At 33.6% G+C, this 15709-nt stretch overlaps 1 protein-coding gene across 1 annotated transcript; it reads right to left on the bottom strand.

The window, feature by feature from the left end:
* Window positions 1–830: 830 nt before the first annotated feature.
* LOC108320808 (uncharacterized) lies at window positions 831–14247 on the bottom strand. Its single transcript, XM_052869441.1, has 5 exons — window positions 13934–14247; window positions 13759–13831; window positions 7324–8241; window positions 2053–2297; window positions 831–1950 (listed from the first exon to the last, which is right to left on the bottom strand). The coding sequence occupies exons 1-5, from the start codon at window positions 14109–14111 to the stop codon at window positions 959–961; spliced, it is 2406 nt and encodes an 801-aa protein (XP_052725401.1). The 5' UTR covers window positions 14112–14247; the 3' UTR covers window positions 831–958.
* Between the last annotated feature and the right edge of the window lie 1462 nt (window positions 14248–15709).

Raw genomic sequence — 15709 nt, 5'->3', positions numbered from 1 at the left:
TTTCTCTTGTACTATATTGCAAAGAACGTGAAGGGAACTTTCTCAGTTTCACTTCTATTTTGTTGTAACATTTTAAAAACATTATGAAGATAGATAAATAAATAAATAAATTACTAAAATAGGCAAGTATGCTCATAAATGACTTAAAAACTGTTTATCAATGATTTAAATTTTAACTTAAATATAGTACAAAAAGTCGTGGATGCCAAATTATAAAGAAGTTTCGTCCACTTATTATAATTTCCTCCACTTCCACTGTCAGTCACGGTTCATCTGAAAACTCTTCAGTTTTTTTTTTTTGCATTACCATTATTATAATTTCCCCCGACAAAGTCGCTCTATGCATTCACCATTCTTTATCACATATAAATTGAAACTGAAGAAATATTCAACTAAAGCCATTTTTTATATATAAAGTCATGTTTTAAAAACACCACTTATCTTGTAATTTTTTTAAAAAATTTTATCCATTCTGATAATTTCTATATAAAATTGTACTAAATTGATAAAAAAAGAAAAACATTGTTTCTCAATGATGAATAGATAAAAAAAATACATACATTATATTTCTTACAGGCATTAACTTACTTGTTAAGGTTAATGTTTATATTTTGTCTAATTGAAAAAGTTGTTGGTTTTTGTATAATTTTACCAGAAAAAATTATGGATAAAATTATAATTTTCTTTTATAACATATAACTACTCAAACGCTATATATTTAATAGACTTGCTGAGTTGAAGTAAAAACTCAAATCATAGGTATATCTTTTCTAATTTTAGAATATATTAAAAAGTACATTCTCTCTAATTTTGAAGTCATGTTCAAGGCGAAAAAGAAAAACAATAACTTTTTATTTCAGCATTATAAATACAATTATTACTTTGAGAAAAAAAAAGTTAAAGCTAAAATCTTTCAGGGGTAAAACACCCGAGGAAATAATAGAGTTTGTTGACGTTGTTATATTGCGACACTGTGGAGAACAACGGTCTCGATGGTAAGTCCTGGTCCAAAACCGAACAAGACACCCCATTCAAGTCCTTCACCTGTTGTTTTGAGTCCATTTTCAGCTGATTTCCTCCTCATCTCATCCAATATGAATAACACACATGCACTTGACATGTTCCCATAGTCACTCAGCACATCTCTAGTGGCCTTCATCTTTTCTGGTTTCAGACCCAACTTTTGCTCAACTTGGTCAAGAATTGCAGGCCCACCAGGGTGTGCAATCCAGAATATGGAGTTGTAATCAGAGATGTTCAATGGGTTGAAGGCCTCAGAAAGTGCCTTCCCAATGTTCTTTGAGACAATCCCGGGAACATCCTTAAGGAGGTGAAAGGTGAGTCCAACTTCACGAAGGTGGCCATCAATGGCACCCTCACTGTCTGGAGCAATGGTCTGTGCAGTCCAAACCAGCTCAAACAATGGCTTCTCAATCTGTGGAATTGGGTCAGAACCGACTATCACAGCAGCTGCTCCGTCTCCAAAGAGTGCCTGTCCGACAAGACTGTCTAAGTGGGTGTCACTTGGGCCACGGAAGGTGACTGCAGTGATCTCAGAACACACGACAAGCACACGGGCACCCTTATTGTTCTCGGCCAAATCCTTAGCCAATCGAAGAACCGTGCCTCCTGCAAAGCACCCCTGTTGGTACATCATGTACCTCTTCACATAGGGGCGAAGTCCGAGGAGTTTGGTGAGCTGGTAATCAGCACCAGGCATGTCCACACCACTAGTCGTGCAAAAGATCAAGTGAGTAATCTTTGACTTTGGCTGCCCCCACTCCTTTATGGCCTTCACTGCAGCCTCTTTCCCGAGCTTTGGTACCTCTACCACCACTATGTCCTGCCTCGCATCCAAAGAAGGTGCCATGTAAGCACACATGTTAGGATTTTCCTTCAGGACCTCCTCCGTCACGTGCATGTATCTCTTCTTGATCATAGACTTGTCGCCTGGAACATCGTAAACAATTTATTAGCTTGATTCAACAACAGACATCATCAAACATCGTGTGAAAGTGAAAAGACTATAAATATATTGATTCAATAACTTACACATGCGCTGGAACTTCTCCTTGAGGTCGGTCATGTGCTCGCTGTTTGTGATTCTGAAGTAGTAGTCGGGATAGGTGCTCTGATCAACACAGTTAGGTGGAGTTGCAGTTCCAATGGCAAGGATGGTTGCTGGGCCTTCTGCCCTTTGAGCTTGGCGGATCTCCGAAACACTCACCATCTTTCCTTTGCCGGTGATGTTGATGATGGAATTTGGACAGCAAGTGACAGGACTATGATAGAACTCACTAAGTCACAATACTTTACAGGTAGAGGGACTTTGTGCTTGTTGCTCTAAGTTGTGTGTTTGAAGATGGTGGAGGAGTTATAGTTTTATAGGCACGCAAGGGTAGCTGAGCATCACGTGCATTTGCAATAGCGAGCCATCATATGTTGGAAACAAACGGCATCAGTTTGGTAGCACGTTTTAGAAGACCATCTGTCCCCATTTGTCAATTACTTATTGGCTATATTATTTGGCTTTTCCTCCTTATTAAAATCACAACGTTTTTATTTCGAACATTTTGTGTTTTTGACGTTTGAGTCAACCTTGGTTGGGCAGCTGGAAAGGTTGCCAATTGTATTGGTAGGTAGCCTCCTAAATTGCATCAACTGCCACAGCCAAATCAAACTTAAATCTACGGGTAGATTTGCGCCACGTCATTGGGTATGACTACAGAGTTTTTGGATCTCACACCGGTTCTCTTCATTCATTTTATCCATAATCCCAACTGAATATTTTAACTTAAATTTGAAAGAGGGAATATGATTATTGAACGGTCAAAGATTTCTTTCTTTCTATATTAGCATTGAACAGTCAAGGTCGTGGAGCTACTTACTCATTTTTACTTGTATAGCATTTTTAGTTTGTTTGATGTTCCTTTATTTATATACAATAAGTTTTAGATAACATTATTTTATACTTTTTTTTATCTTACTTGACTGTTTATGCAGAAGGACAAGCATGAAAAGTTGATACCAATTTGGAGCAATTTCAGCTATTCCTCTTTAAATTCATTTATGATTTGTCGAAATGGTTTGTTATCGTATACTTTTTTAGATAAAATTTCATATAATTTTTTTAACAAAATTCTAAATCTTCCTTAACAGTAAACATTACAATTGTTTGAGAAGAAAGTTACCTTCTTTGTTGGAAGTCCAATATCCTTTAAATCATTCAATTATATAAGGAAATTGATTGACATAAATGCAAAAAAAAAAAAAAATATTAACAATAATTAGATATTTACAATAATTAGATATTTAAAAATTTAGAAGGGAAAGGACAAACAATTTTTTCAAAGGTCGGAGAGATTCTTCTTAAAATTAAGTATTAAATTATTTGTTTTCTCCGCAATTCTCGATAAGAGAAAAAGGTTAATTGATTTTAATATCAAACTTAAAGAATATCATACTAAGGATTTGATGAAAGTGAAATATTTATGGCTTCGCTTTTTATAATTTATCCCTATTTGTATTCAAATTGCATTGGAGAGAGCGCAAGGTGAACTACTGGCGTTCACAATAATAAATAAGAGAGAAAAATATATTCATTTTATTTCTAAACAATTTTATTCCTAAAAAATTGTATCTCTAAAAAAATCTAAGTATTGGTGAAAGTTATCAATCACTTGTGTATAGAAACACAAATATAGACTTGGACAATATAACTTTGTAATTAAAATAAATAAATTATATTTGCAAGTTAATAACGTGATATCGGTTAACATACAATACATTTTGTTTCAATTTTCTTTCTTTCTCTGTTTTATAAAAATATTTTATAAATTTCTTTTAATCCTTTTGCTTAAAAACAAATGAATAATAAGTGTTTTTCCTCTTCTTGTCTCACCTTTTTTCTTTTTTCTTATTCTTTACATGTGCGTTTTAGGTTCATGTTGTCTCCTTTGATACTTTTATGCAAATCATTAAGGCACCTATCTTGTCATGCATGCGTCAAAAATCTTATTATGGTAGTAGAATTCTTTTTTATTAGTTAGATGTTGGAAGTCCCACATCGACTAGAGATAAGACTAATTCATAGTTTATAAGTGGATGCAAAACTTACCCTACAAGCTGGTTTTGTGGGTTGAGTGTGAGTTAGGCTTAAAGTCCATTTCTAACATGGTATCAGAGTCGTGGTTAGAGCTTATCCTAACTATATTTGTTATTTGCTGGACATATTGTTCCACATAGCCTATAAATAAAGCTAATTCATATACTTTATAAGTGGGTGAACTCCATGTCATTTTTTTCTTTCCTACTTTTTCTTAATTACTCTATTTTCTTTTTCTTTTTCTTCTTTCTTTGCTTTATGGAAGAAGAACAATACAAAGCTTCCTTTATTTACACCCTACCGAAAATCCAACTACCCCTACACAGAAGCTATTGCTAGATGAGTTATCATCTTCCATGTCATCTTCTAGCATATGATCTATCATTGGTAGGCTATCGTCTACCAAATTATGGTCGAGAATTTATCACATTTTCATACAATTTTTTTAGATAAAATTGTAAACTTTTCCATAACACAATTAAGATCCTTATACACCCAATGAACTTTTTGAGTTGTGATTACAACACTTAAGTCAATTTTTAACTTTAATAGCAGCTTCTTACATTTTTTATAAATACTCATATGAAAACAACATAAAAATCTTAGTAAATATGATAATTGATTAAGGAACTATGTTACCTTCTTTGCTAAAATGCCAATGTCTTTTAAATCATTAAACTACTTAAATAAATTGATTCATGGAAACAAAAATGATAGATATGTAAACTCATCTAACTATGGTTGCTTATTAACTTCAAAAATTCGTCGATAAACAATTTTTTCTGACGAGTCAAAATCTGTTGATAATAGTGCAATCAACAATATTTACTGACAAAATTTTATATCCGTAAGTAATTATTGAAGGAAAAATAAGTCGATACATTTCGTCCGTAATTACTAAAAGAAAAAATCTATCAATTAATTTTGTCAGTAATTAATGAAGAAAAATCAGTCCTCAAATATTATGATTTGGTTCATCTTTTGTCAGTATATTACTGATAGATTTGACAAAATATTTTGTCAGTAAATAAAATATATTATCGACAAACTTTACCTACAAAAAAATTTGTCAATAAATAAAATATGCATTATTGTCAATATGGATTTGTCGAAGAATTTTTTTTCGTCAATAATAAATTTGTCGGTAATTAATGAAAATTTTAAAATTTATCAAAAAATATGTCGATAATAAAAATTTCAAAATATATCTATAAAATCCATTAGTGATTCAATGAATTTTTCTAATGTAAAAAGTAGACAAATTTTGTAAATAATTTTTCTTAAGGACATACGAGTCTGTCAAGTAAGGAAAGTTTTTTTTTTGAAGTTCAAGTATTAATGTATTTTTGTTCTTCCAAATCCTCCACTAAAAAACGGTTAATTAGTTCATAATATCAAAATTAAAAAAATTACCCTACGATTGACAATGAAGGATTTTGATGAACTTTAATATTTTTAATTCTTCTCTACTTGTATTTGGAGTATATTGGAAAAACCAAAGTAAACTAGTCATATATCCAAATATAAAAAGTTATATATATATATATATATATATATATATATATATATATATATATAATTTTTCAACCGTACAAATTGTAAAAATTTAACAAATCAAAGGTATGTACGAACAATAAAATTTCATAATTAAAATAAAAAAATTATTTGTAAATTGTTCTTATCATGATTTAAAGTATGGACGTTGCACAAATAATAAGATATGAATAGATTGAAAAATCTTGATGTATGCTCCTGATGATTGAAATACAAAGAGAGATTCATATATAAAAGACTCTCTAATATTACTCATGTCTATAAAAGAGTTTAGATATTTTTTAATAAAAGAGAATAAATATGATAGAGTGTATATTTTCAGATAAAATACTATGTGTATTTTTTGAACTCGGACTTATTTCATGAAAACGAATAATATCTAATATCAATAAAATAATAACTTACCGTATACAAAATAATTAATAGAATAATAATAACAATAGTGTAAAACCTTAATACCATATATTTTGTAGATATGTATATATTAAGGAATATGGTGATGATGTAATTAAATTATCGAGAGATCTGATGACATATACTATTAATATAGAAAAATTTGCTCTAACAAATATATATTAAAATATCTCCTAACCACTTTAGGATAACAAAGACAAATGAATCTTGTTGAGTTGCATCACTTAAAATATTTTTTATTGTTAGGGTGAGTATGTACATAAATTAAGTATATAAAATAAAAATAGTCATTTATAATTGGGTTAATAGATCAAACTTTTGTTTTATCCATCGATGATTGACTCGTATTTATTTGCTTGTAAAATTTATTCATTTTCATATAATTATTTTTGGACAAAATTGTATACTTTTTCATACAACCATTTTAAGTCAAAATTGGAAACTCTCGGTGAAACACATTTATTCAAGCTTTTAATGTATTCTATAATAATAGTTTCTTATATTTTCCATTTTTAGATTATTTAATAGAACTTTAATGATTACTTAGCTTATAAACAGATTAAATATGTTTTTAATTATTCACTTTTGGTAAGCAATAAAGACTATATGAGTTTACATATCTAATATTTTCCATTGCAATAATTTTGTTAAATATGGGAAATATTTTAAAAGAAAATATACTTTGAGAAAAGGAGGTAAAATTCTCCCAAACAATTGTCATTTAGTGAGTTTTTTTTTGTGTTTCATTACTATGGTTATTAGTGTAAAAAATTATTATAAACGTGTTTACTTGTGTAGATTAATAAAATTACTAAAAATGAACTTGAACATCTCTTGATTCATTAATGCGTATGTGTGTGAACTTAAATGGTTGAATTTGTACAAATTTATGAATTATAGGTATCCTGTTAACATTACAAGTATGGTTTACTACAACTGTGTCAAGAAATCTCTATCAATAATATAACTTGGTAATTAAAATAAATAAATTGTATTTGTAAGTTAACAGTATGAAATAAAATATAGTAATTTGAAACTAGATATGATGTTTGTTAAAGTTATAGCCACCAATTAATGCTCATATTTGAACTTACACAATTAATTTTACAATTATTAAAAGTGCAAATTAATTTTCTTAGAACTTTTATAATTGTATATTAATATCACAGATACAATTATTCTTTAAACTCGGACGAAAAAATTAAAAAAAAAAATCATGTAAGTAATAAGGAAATGAGATAGGATGATTTTATATCTCCACACTATGGAGAACAACGGTCTCAATGGTAAGTCCAGGTCCAAAACCAAACAAGACACCCCATTCAAGTCCTTCACCTGTTGTTTTGAGTCCATTTTCAGCTGATTTCCTCCTCATCTCATCCAATATGAATAACACACATGCACTTGACATGTTCCCATAGTCACTCAGCACATCTCTAGTGGCCTTCATCTTTTCTGGTTTCAGACCCAACTTTTGCTCAACTTGGTCAAGAATTGCAGGCCCACCAGGGTGTGCAATCCAGAATATGGAGTTGTAATCAGAGATGTTCAATGGGTTGAAGGCCTCAGAAAGTGCCTTCCCAATGTTCTTTGAGACAATCCCGGGAACATCCTTAAGGAGGTGAAAGGTGAGTCCAACTTCACGAAGGTGTCCATCAATAGCACCTTCGCTGTCTGGAGCAATGGTCTGTGCAGTCCAAACCAGTTCAAACAATGGTTTCTCAATCTGTGGAATTGGATCAGAACCAACGATCACCGCAGCTGCTCCATCTCCAAAGAGTGCCTGTCCGACAAGACTGTCCAAGTGGGTGTCACTTGGGCCACGGAAGGTGACTGCAGTGATCTCAGAACACACGACAAGCACACGGGCACCCTTGTTGTTCTCGGCCAAATCCTTAGCCAATCGAAGAACCGTGCCTCCCGCAAAGCACCCCTGTTGGTACATCATGTACCTCTTCACATAGGGGCGAAGTCCGAGGAGTTTGGTGAGCTGGTAATCAGCACCAGGCATGTCCACGCCACTGGTGGTGCAAAAGATCAAGTGTGTAATCTTTGACTTTGGCTGCCCCCACTCCTTAATGGCCTTCACCGCAGCCTCTTTTCCGAGCTTTGGTACCTCTACGACCACTATGTCTTGCCTGGCATCCAAAGAAGGTGCCATGTAAGTGTAGTAAATTGTGCTGACAAAAACTTGAACCGCTATTTCCTGAGGCGTGTAGATTCACTGTCCTTAAGGACTTATCCGCGGTGTATGCGCAAGTCCCCCAGGATACAACAGGAACTTCTCGAATAATATTCGAGGATCACAGAACTAGCAAGAAACTCTAAAAGTATATACCCAGGATATGAGATTTTGACTACAAGATAGAAGGATAGAAAATAGAGATTGAAAATATGTTTTTGTGCTTGTGTTAAAATGAAATGGAATGCTATATTTATAAACATGTAGGAATGACCGTTGCAAAATTCTTAAACGTTAATGAACGTTGCATCAGAACGTTGGCCAAAGAAAAAGGCATTATGGACGTTGCACAACTTCAACGTTGCAAAAGTTTCTTTTGCAATATTATAATAATATTTTACAACAATCCCCCACATATTGCAAAAGAAAGTTAAAAGAAAATGTCTTTGATCCAAACAGTTCTGTCTCAAAAGTGATTTTTCATTTTGCAGGTAATCCTTTTTCAAAAGAAAGATATGTCATCTTTGTGTAAACTTGGAAAATGATTGTATATAAAGCAATAGCGCAAATCTTTGTTCTGATGAATAATCAGAGATTGAAAGTAAGATAAGAGTATTTATATCCTGAGTCTCATAAGATGTAATGCATCAGAGCTGGTATAGCAAGCTATATGAACCAGTCTTAGATTGAGAAACTTAACATACAGTGTAGTTGGTATAGCAAGCTATATGAACCAAAAACACTTGACGTGTGTTAGAGGTTTATCAATCACAATACACCCCCACAATTTTTGCTGTTATCGCTGTGTTGCGCTAATTAGGCCATGCGCGTGCCCGGTATTCATGAGTGCTCTAGAGATCATGCCAAGATCTCATGCAAGCGGCCCCACTTGACACTCATATAGGTGATTTCATCAAGTGTATGCTGCAAGTCATACACCACCCGTAAGGGATATGAAGATCATTAAAAACTTTGATTAATTACAAAGTTTAACCTCTCAATAATGCAGTCTCTAGCACTTTACACACACACACACCATAGGAAGGGACATAATTGATTGAAATCAATTTAGTGCTATCAGAACTAACAAGTGACTTGTTTTTACCCATATGAACCTTATTCATGGGATCTCCAATCACAAAGGTTGGGTTACCATCACTTGTTTGTTTGCCAGTGGCTTAAGTCCCATTCCCCTCGATGTTTCTAAGATCATATTTCTTCCCAAGGGTTTTGTCAGAGGATCTGCTAGATTCCTTTCTGACTTCACATAGTCAATGGAAATTGTTCCACTCTTTAGCAGCTGCTTCACCAAATTGTGTCTCAATTGAACATGTCTATTCTTTCCATTGTAATTTTTGTTTTTAGCTATAGCTATTTCCGATTGACAATCACAATGTATTGATACTGATGGGGTTGATTTCATTCCTAGTGGAATGTTTGCTAAGAAGTTTTTCAACCACTCAGCCTCATTACCAGCCATCTCAAGAGCAACAAACTCAGATTCCATTGTTGATCTTGCAATAATTGTTTGCCTGGCTGATCTCCATGTAATCGCACCACCCCCAAGTGTGAATACATAACCACTAGTGGATTTTGTCTCATCTGAATCAGAAATCCAGTTAGCATCACTATACCCTTCTAGTACAGCGGGAAATCCACTATATTTAATGGCATAATCCATTGAACCTCTTAAATATCTCATAAGCCTAGCAAGTGCATCCCAATGTTCCTGGTTTGGACATTGAGTGTACCTACTCAATCTACCTACTGCATAAGCAATATCAGGTCTTGAAAAACTCATTAAATGCAGTAAACTCCCAATTATTTGGGCATACAGAGGTTGAGATACAGATTCTCCTTTATTTTTCATTAATTTAGAATTAGCATCATAAGGGGTACTCACTGGTTTCAGATCATAAAACCCAAACTTCTTAAGAAGTTTCTCAATGTATTGTTCTTGGGATAGTAATATACTATCTCCTTTCCTTATGATTCTAATACCTAAAATTACATTGGCTTCACCCATATCTTTCATTTCAAAATTCGATCCTAGAAACAGTTTAGTTCTAGCAACAATTTCATTGCATGTACCAAAAATTAACATGTCATCCACATACAAACATATAATGACACAATCACTATTTTCAAATTTAGAGTACACACATTTATCAGCATCATTAGGTGAAAAACCATCACAAATTAAAACATTATCAAGTTTTTCATGCCACTGTTTTGGTGCTTGTTTCAAACCATACAAAGATTTTAAAAGTTTACAAACTTTATTCTCTTGACCTGGTACAACACATCCTTCAGGTTGAGTCATATAAATTTCCTCCTCTAAATCACCATTCAAAAAGGCAGTTTTAACATCCATTTGATGTATCACTAGTTTATGGATAGCTGCTAAGGCTAACAAAACTCGAATAGAGGAAATCCTAGTCACAGGGGCAAAAGTATCAAAGTAATCTATGTTGGGTTTTTGAGTAAAACCTTTAGCTACTAATCTTGCCTTATACTTTTCTACGGATCCATCAGGATGATACTTTTTCTTAAAGATCCACTTACAACCAATGGGTTTTGCTCCTTTAGGCAGATCTTCTAAAGTCCAAGTATTGTTTTTCTGAATTGATTCAATTTCAGTCCTAATGGCCTTATCCCATTGTTTTGCATCAGGAGCACTAATGGCTTCTACAAAGCTACTAGGATCATTATCAACTAGATAGGTATAAAAATCATTACCAAATGAAGTTTCCTTCCTCTGTCTTTTACTTCTTCTTAATTCCTCACACAAAGCATCACTATTTGTATTATCTACAGGTTGAGACGTCTCACTAACCTTTAAAGGAAAAACAAGTTCAAAAAACTCAGCATTTTTTGTCTCCATTATAGTGTTACGCTCAATCAGATCACTTCTGAGAACCAGAAATCTATAAGCAGCACTATGTTCGGCATATCCTAAGAACATACAATCAGAGGTTTTAGAACCTATTTTCCTTTTCTTAGGATCGGGTAACATCACCTTAGCTAGACACCCCCACACTTTTAAATATTTAAGGTTAGGTTGATATCCTTTCCACAGCTCATAGGGAGTTTTACCAGTTTTCTTATGAGGTATTCTATTTTGTAAAAAACATGCAGTAAGTAAGGCTTCTCCCCAAAGGTTTTCAGGTGCACCAGAACTAATAAGCATAGCATTCATCATTTCCTTAAGGGTTCTATTCTTTCTCTCAGCTACTCCATTAGACTCAGGTGAATATGGTGGAGTTACCTCATGGATGATACCTTCCTTAACACAAAATTCATTAAACAGTACATATTCTCCACCTCTATCTGATCTAATCCTCTTAATCTTCTTATTTAATTGATTTTCTACTTCTGCTTTATAGGTTAAGAACACATCAAAGGCTTCATCTTTATGTTTGATTAAGTACACCTTAGTGTATCTAGAATAATCATCTATAAAGGTCACAAAATAATTTTTACCTCCTCTAGACATGGTTTGTTTCAAATCAGCTAGATCAGTATGAATTAATCCTAAGAGTTCAGTTTGACGTTCTACGGTATAACATGTTTTCTTAGTCATTTTAGATTCTACACATATATCACATTTACTACTCTGTTTATCATGCATATTTATTAATCCTAATCGTTGTAATTTTAAGACATACAAAGAATTTACATGTCCTAATCTAGCATGCCATATATCATACGAGTCAACAATATAAGCAGAAGAAGTTGATTCATTCATAATTTCAGAAATGTTAAGTACAAAGAGACCTTGATCACAATATCCTTTCCCCACAAAAACATTATTCTTTGTCATAATGATCTTGTCAGACTCAAATGACACTTTAACCCCAGCTTTTCCCAGTATTGATACCGAGATTAAATTAACTCTGATAGAAGGAACATGCAGGACATCATTCAAGGCCAGAGTCTTCCCAGATGTGAGTTTAAGAAGAACCTTTCCTTTTCCTAGGACAGGAGTTGTCCTGGAATCACCGAGATAAACTTGTTCTTCTCCTTCTCTTACACTGATGTAAGAGGTAAAGGCACTTCTGTTTGCACAGATATGCCTGGTAGCCCCAGAGTCTACCACCCAATTACTCACATTTGACATCAAATTTGCTTGTGAAACGACCGCAGCTATAATGTCATCTCCTTCGGCTATATTGGCCTTAGGAGGATTGTCGTTTCTTGCTCTGCGCCTGCACTGTGGTGCATGATGTCCCGGTTTTCCACACACAAAGCAATTTCCTTTCTTCTTAAAGGTGGGGTTAAATCCATTTGGACGGGATTTTCGAAAATGGTTTTTTCTATTGTGATCAGGTTTGTGTTCGTACCTTTTGGGAGCAGGTCTATCCTCTACCACATTTGCTTTTGCAGACAAGGTTTTGGCTCTTGCAGCGGCACATTCTTTCCTGTTGGTATCTTCAACAATTATGTGAGTGATGAGCTCTGAGAGTGGCATCTGCTTGTGTCTGTGTTTCAGTTGTTGCTTGTAATCAGTCCAAGAAGGCGGCAGTTTCTCGATCAGCAGTTCCGAAACAAATTCATCTGGTAGAAGGATGTTCTCCGCTTTGATATCTTCGAGCAGCTTGTGGTACTCATTGATTTGCGACTTCATATCCTTATCTTCAATCATCTCCCAGCGGTAGTAATTTCCTATAACGAACCTTTGTCTGACGACATCTTCGGCAGTATATTTGAGAATCAACGAATCCCAAATGTCTTTCGCTTCCTTGTAGGAACAATACACATCGAACAAATCATTAGAAAGCGCACTAAGCAAAGTGTGTCGGCATACCTTGTTCGCGTAAATCCATTCTTCAACTAATTTTGAGTTTGAAGGAAGACTGGAGTCCGGTTTCGGAGATGAAAGAGCAGTTGCAACTCCATACATGTCAAGCAGGGTGGACACACGTTCTTGCCAGCGTCGGAAGTTCTGTCCGGAGAAGATCTCGATTTTTGACACGTCCGGAAGAGATTTTGCGAAAACCGTCTGGGTTCCGGAAGCAATATTCTGAGTCTCCGGGATTGAGTTGTTGTTGTTGTCAGCCATAAGTCCTTAAGATTGTAGTAAATTGTGCTGACAAAAACTTGAACCGCTATTTCCTGAGGCGTGTAGATTCACTGTCCTTAAGGACTTATCCGCGGTGTATGCGCAAGTCCCCCAGGATACAACAGGAACTTCTCGAATAATATTCGAGGATCACAGAACTAGCAAGAAACTCTAAAAGTATATACCCAGGATATGAGATTTTGACTACAAGATAGAAGGATAGAAAATAGAGATTGAAAATATGTTTTTGTGCTTGTGTTAAAATGAAATGGAATGCTATATTTATAAACATGTAGGAATGACCGTTGCAAAATTCTTAAACGTTAATGAACGTTGCATCAGAACGTTGGCCAAAGAAAAAGGCATTATGGACGTTGCACAACTTCAACGTTGCAAAAGTTTCTTTTGCAATATTATAATAATATTTTACAACAATAAGCACACATGTTAGGATTCTCCTTCAGGACCTCCTCCGTCACGTGCATATATCTCTTCTTGATCATAGACTTGTCGCCTGGAACATCGTAAACCAATTATTAGCTTGATTCAACAACAGACATCATCAAACATCGTGTGAAAGTGAAATGACTATAAATATATTGATTCAACAACTTACACATGCGCTGGAACTTCTCCTTGAGGTCGGTCATGTGCTCGCTGTTTGTGATTCTGAAGTAGTAGTCGGGATATGTGCTCTGATCTACACAGTTTGGTGGGGTTGCAGTTCCGATGGCAAGGATGGTTGCTGGGCCTTCTGCCCTTTGAGCCTGACGGATCTCCGACACAGTCACCATCTTCCTTTGGTTTGCTTTGAAGTATAGAAGTAATAATAGAAGTGGGCGGTGATGGTATTTGGACACGAAGTGAAAGAGCAAGTAGAAGGGGTTTCTGTCTGGTTGCAGAAGTTGTGTTTGAAGATGATGGAAGAAGAGTTTGCGTTTTATATATATGCAAGGGTGGACTGAAAATGGGTAGGTGAGCATCACGTGCATCAGCAATTGCTATCTTACGTTGGCACGAGGTAGCGGAGGAAGATATTGGAGCAATGGTGTTGGTAGGCTGGATTTGAAGTAATATGAACGGCCACGATGCAATGCAAATTAAATAAAAGATCACTAATTATTGGTATTATTGTTCTATTGTATATTTTCAACTTTGTTACATGTTTAGTCGTGGTCAAGCAACATTAAGTTCGATGAACCCATAATAGAATGTGTCCGCTCAATTATTTTGAATTAAAATTCAAAGTGATTAGTTCATCTTGCACGGTCAACCTAATGGCGCTATCTACCCATTTTCTACCAAAGAAGCATTTTTAATATATATACACACACACACATTTTTTAAAACCGATTCACTTGTGTTTCTCGTGTCTCTGAAAGTCAGAAGCACACGAAGAACTGAGATGAAGTTATACGGTGGCTGATCAACTAGCCTACAGAGAACATATGGGATTGATTATATTATGTTAGGTATTAATCGGAAACCTTTTTTCTGTTTGCAAGTTTATAAGATTTATGTTAAAAAGTCTAAAACATACTTAAATTAAAGATTATTAAATTTAAGATGGTGACGAGAACAAAAATAAGGGAAGGTAAATTATTAACTTGCTGTATTTTGTGTTAGGATTATAATATTTTTTAAAACTATTTTTGTTATAATGATATAGAATAATTTCTCTACCCTAAATTAAAAATATTATAATTTACGTTTTTAATTTGAAAACATAGATGCATTTTGTTTTTAAAAAATATATATAGTAAAATGAAATACATTTACTGAAATCATGGCCCTGTTGAGATTAATTAACATGCACACCTAGGTTACTTTAATTACATATAATTATATAATAACATAAAAAACTAAAAATAATAACCTAAAGTTTATTTTACTTGTCCATTTTAAAATAATTTGATTTTTGTATATTAAATTGTGAATGATAATGATGTAAGATTATCATTCTTCAATATATAGTTTAAACAACCAATTGATTGTTGTAAATTTGGAATAGAATAATACAAGGTTGTAAATTAAAACGTGATAATAAAAAAGCATAATATAAAAATTAAGATCCATGTAAGATTTAGTTGGTTAATTTAATTATCCAGTATTGTATACTACAGTGCTTTAATTGATAAACAGTTATGTAATATCATATATTAAATATTATTTTGTTGAAATCAATATTTTTAAACAATATTGTAGAAAAAGTCGTGTAGTTTTTTTTATTAAATTTCATAATTAACCTATATAAATAAAAAGGCATTTAAAAAAAATCAGACCAGATTTCCTTAAGTTTTATTTTAAGTTCAAGATTTACATAGTTAGAAGAGAAAATCTCACTAAAATTTGATATTCGAGTAATACACATTTGATATCAGAGTTTCATTCA

The sequence above is a fragment of the Vigna angularis genome, chromosome 10 (assembly GCF_016808095.1).
Source record: "Vigna angularis cultivar LongXiaoDou No.4 chromosome 10, ASM1680809v1, whole genome shotgun sequence".
Taxonomy (NCBI): Eukaryota; Viridiplantae; Streptophyta; class Magnoliopsida; order Fabales; family Fabaceae; genus Vigna; species Vigna angularis.
Note: the sequence above shows the minus strand (reverse complement) of the source record. Positions and strands in the feature narration are given on the sequence as shown.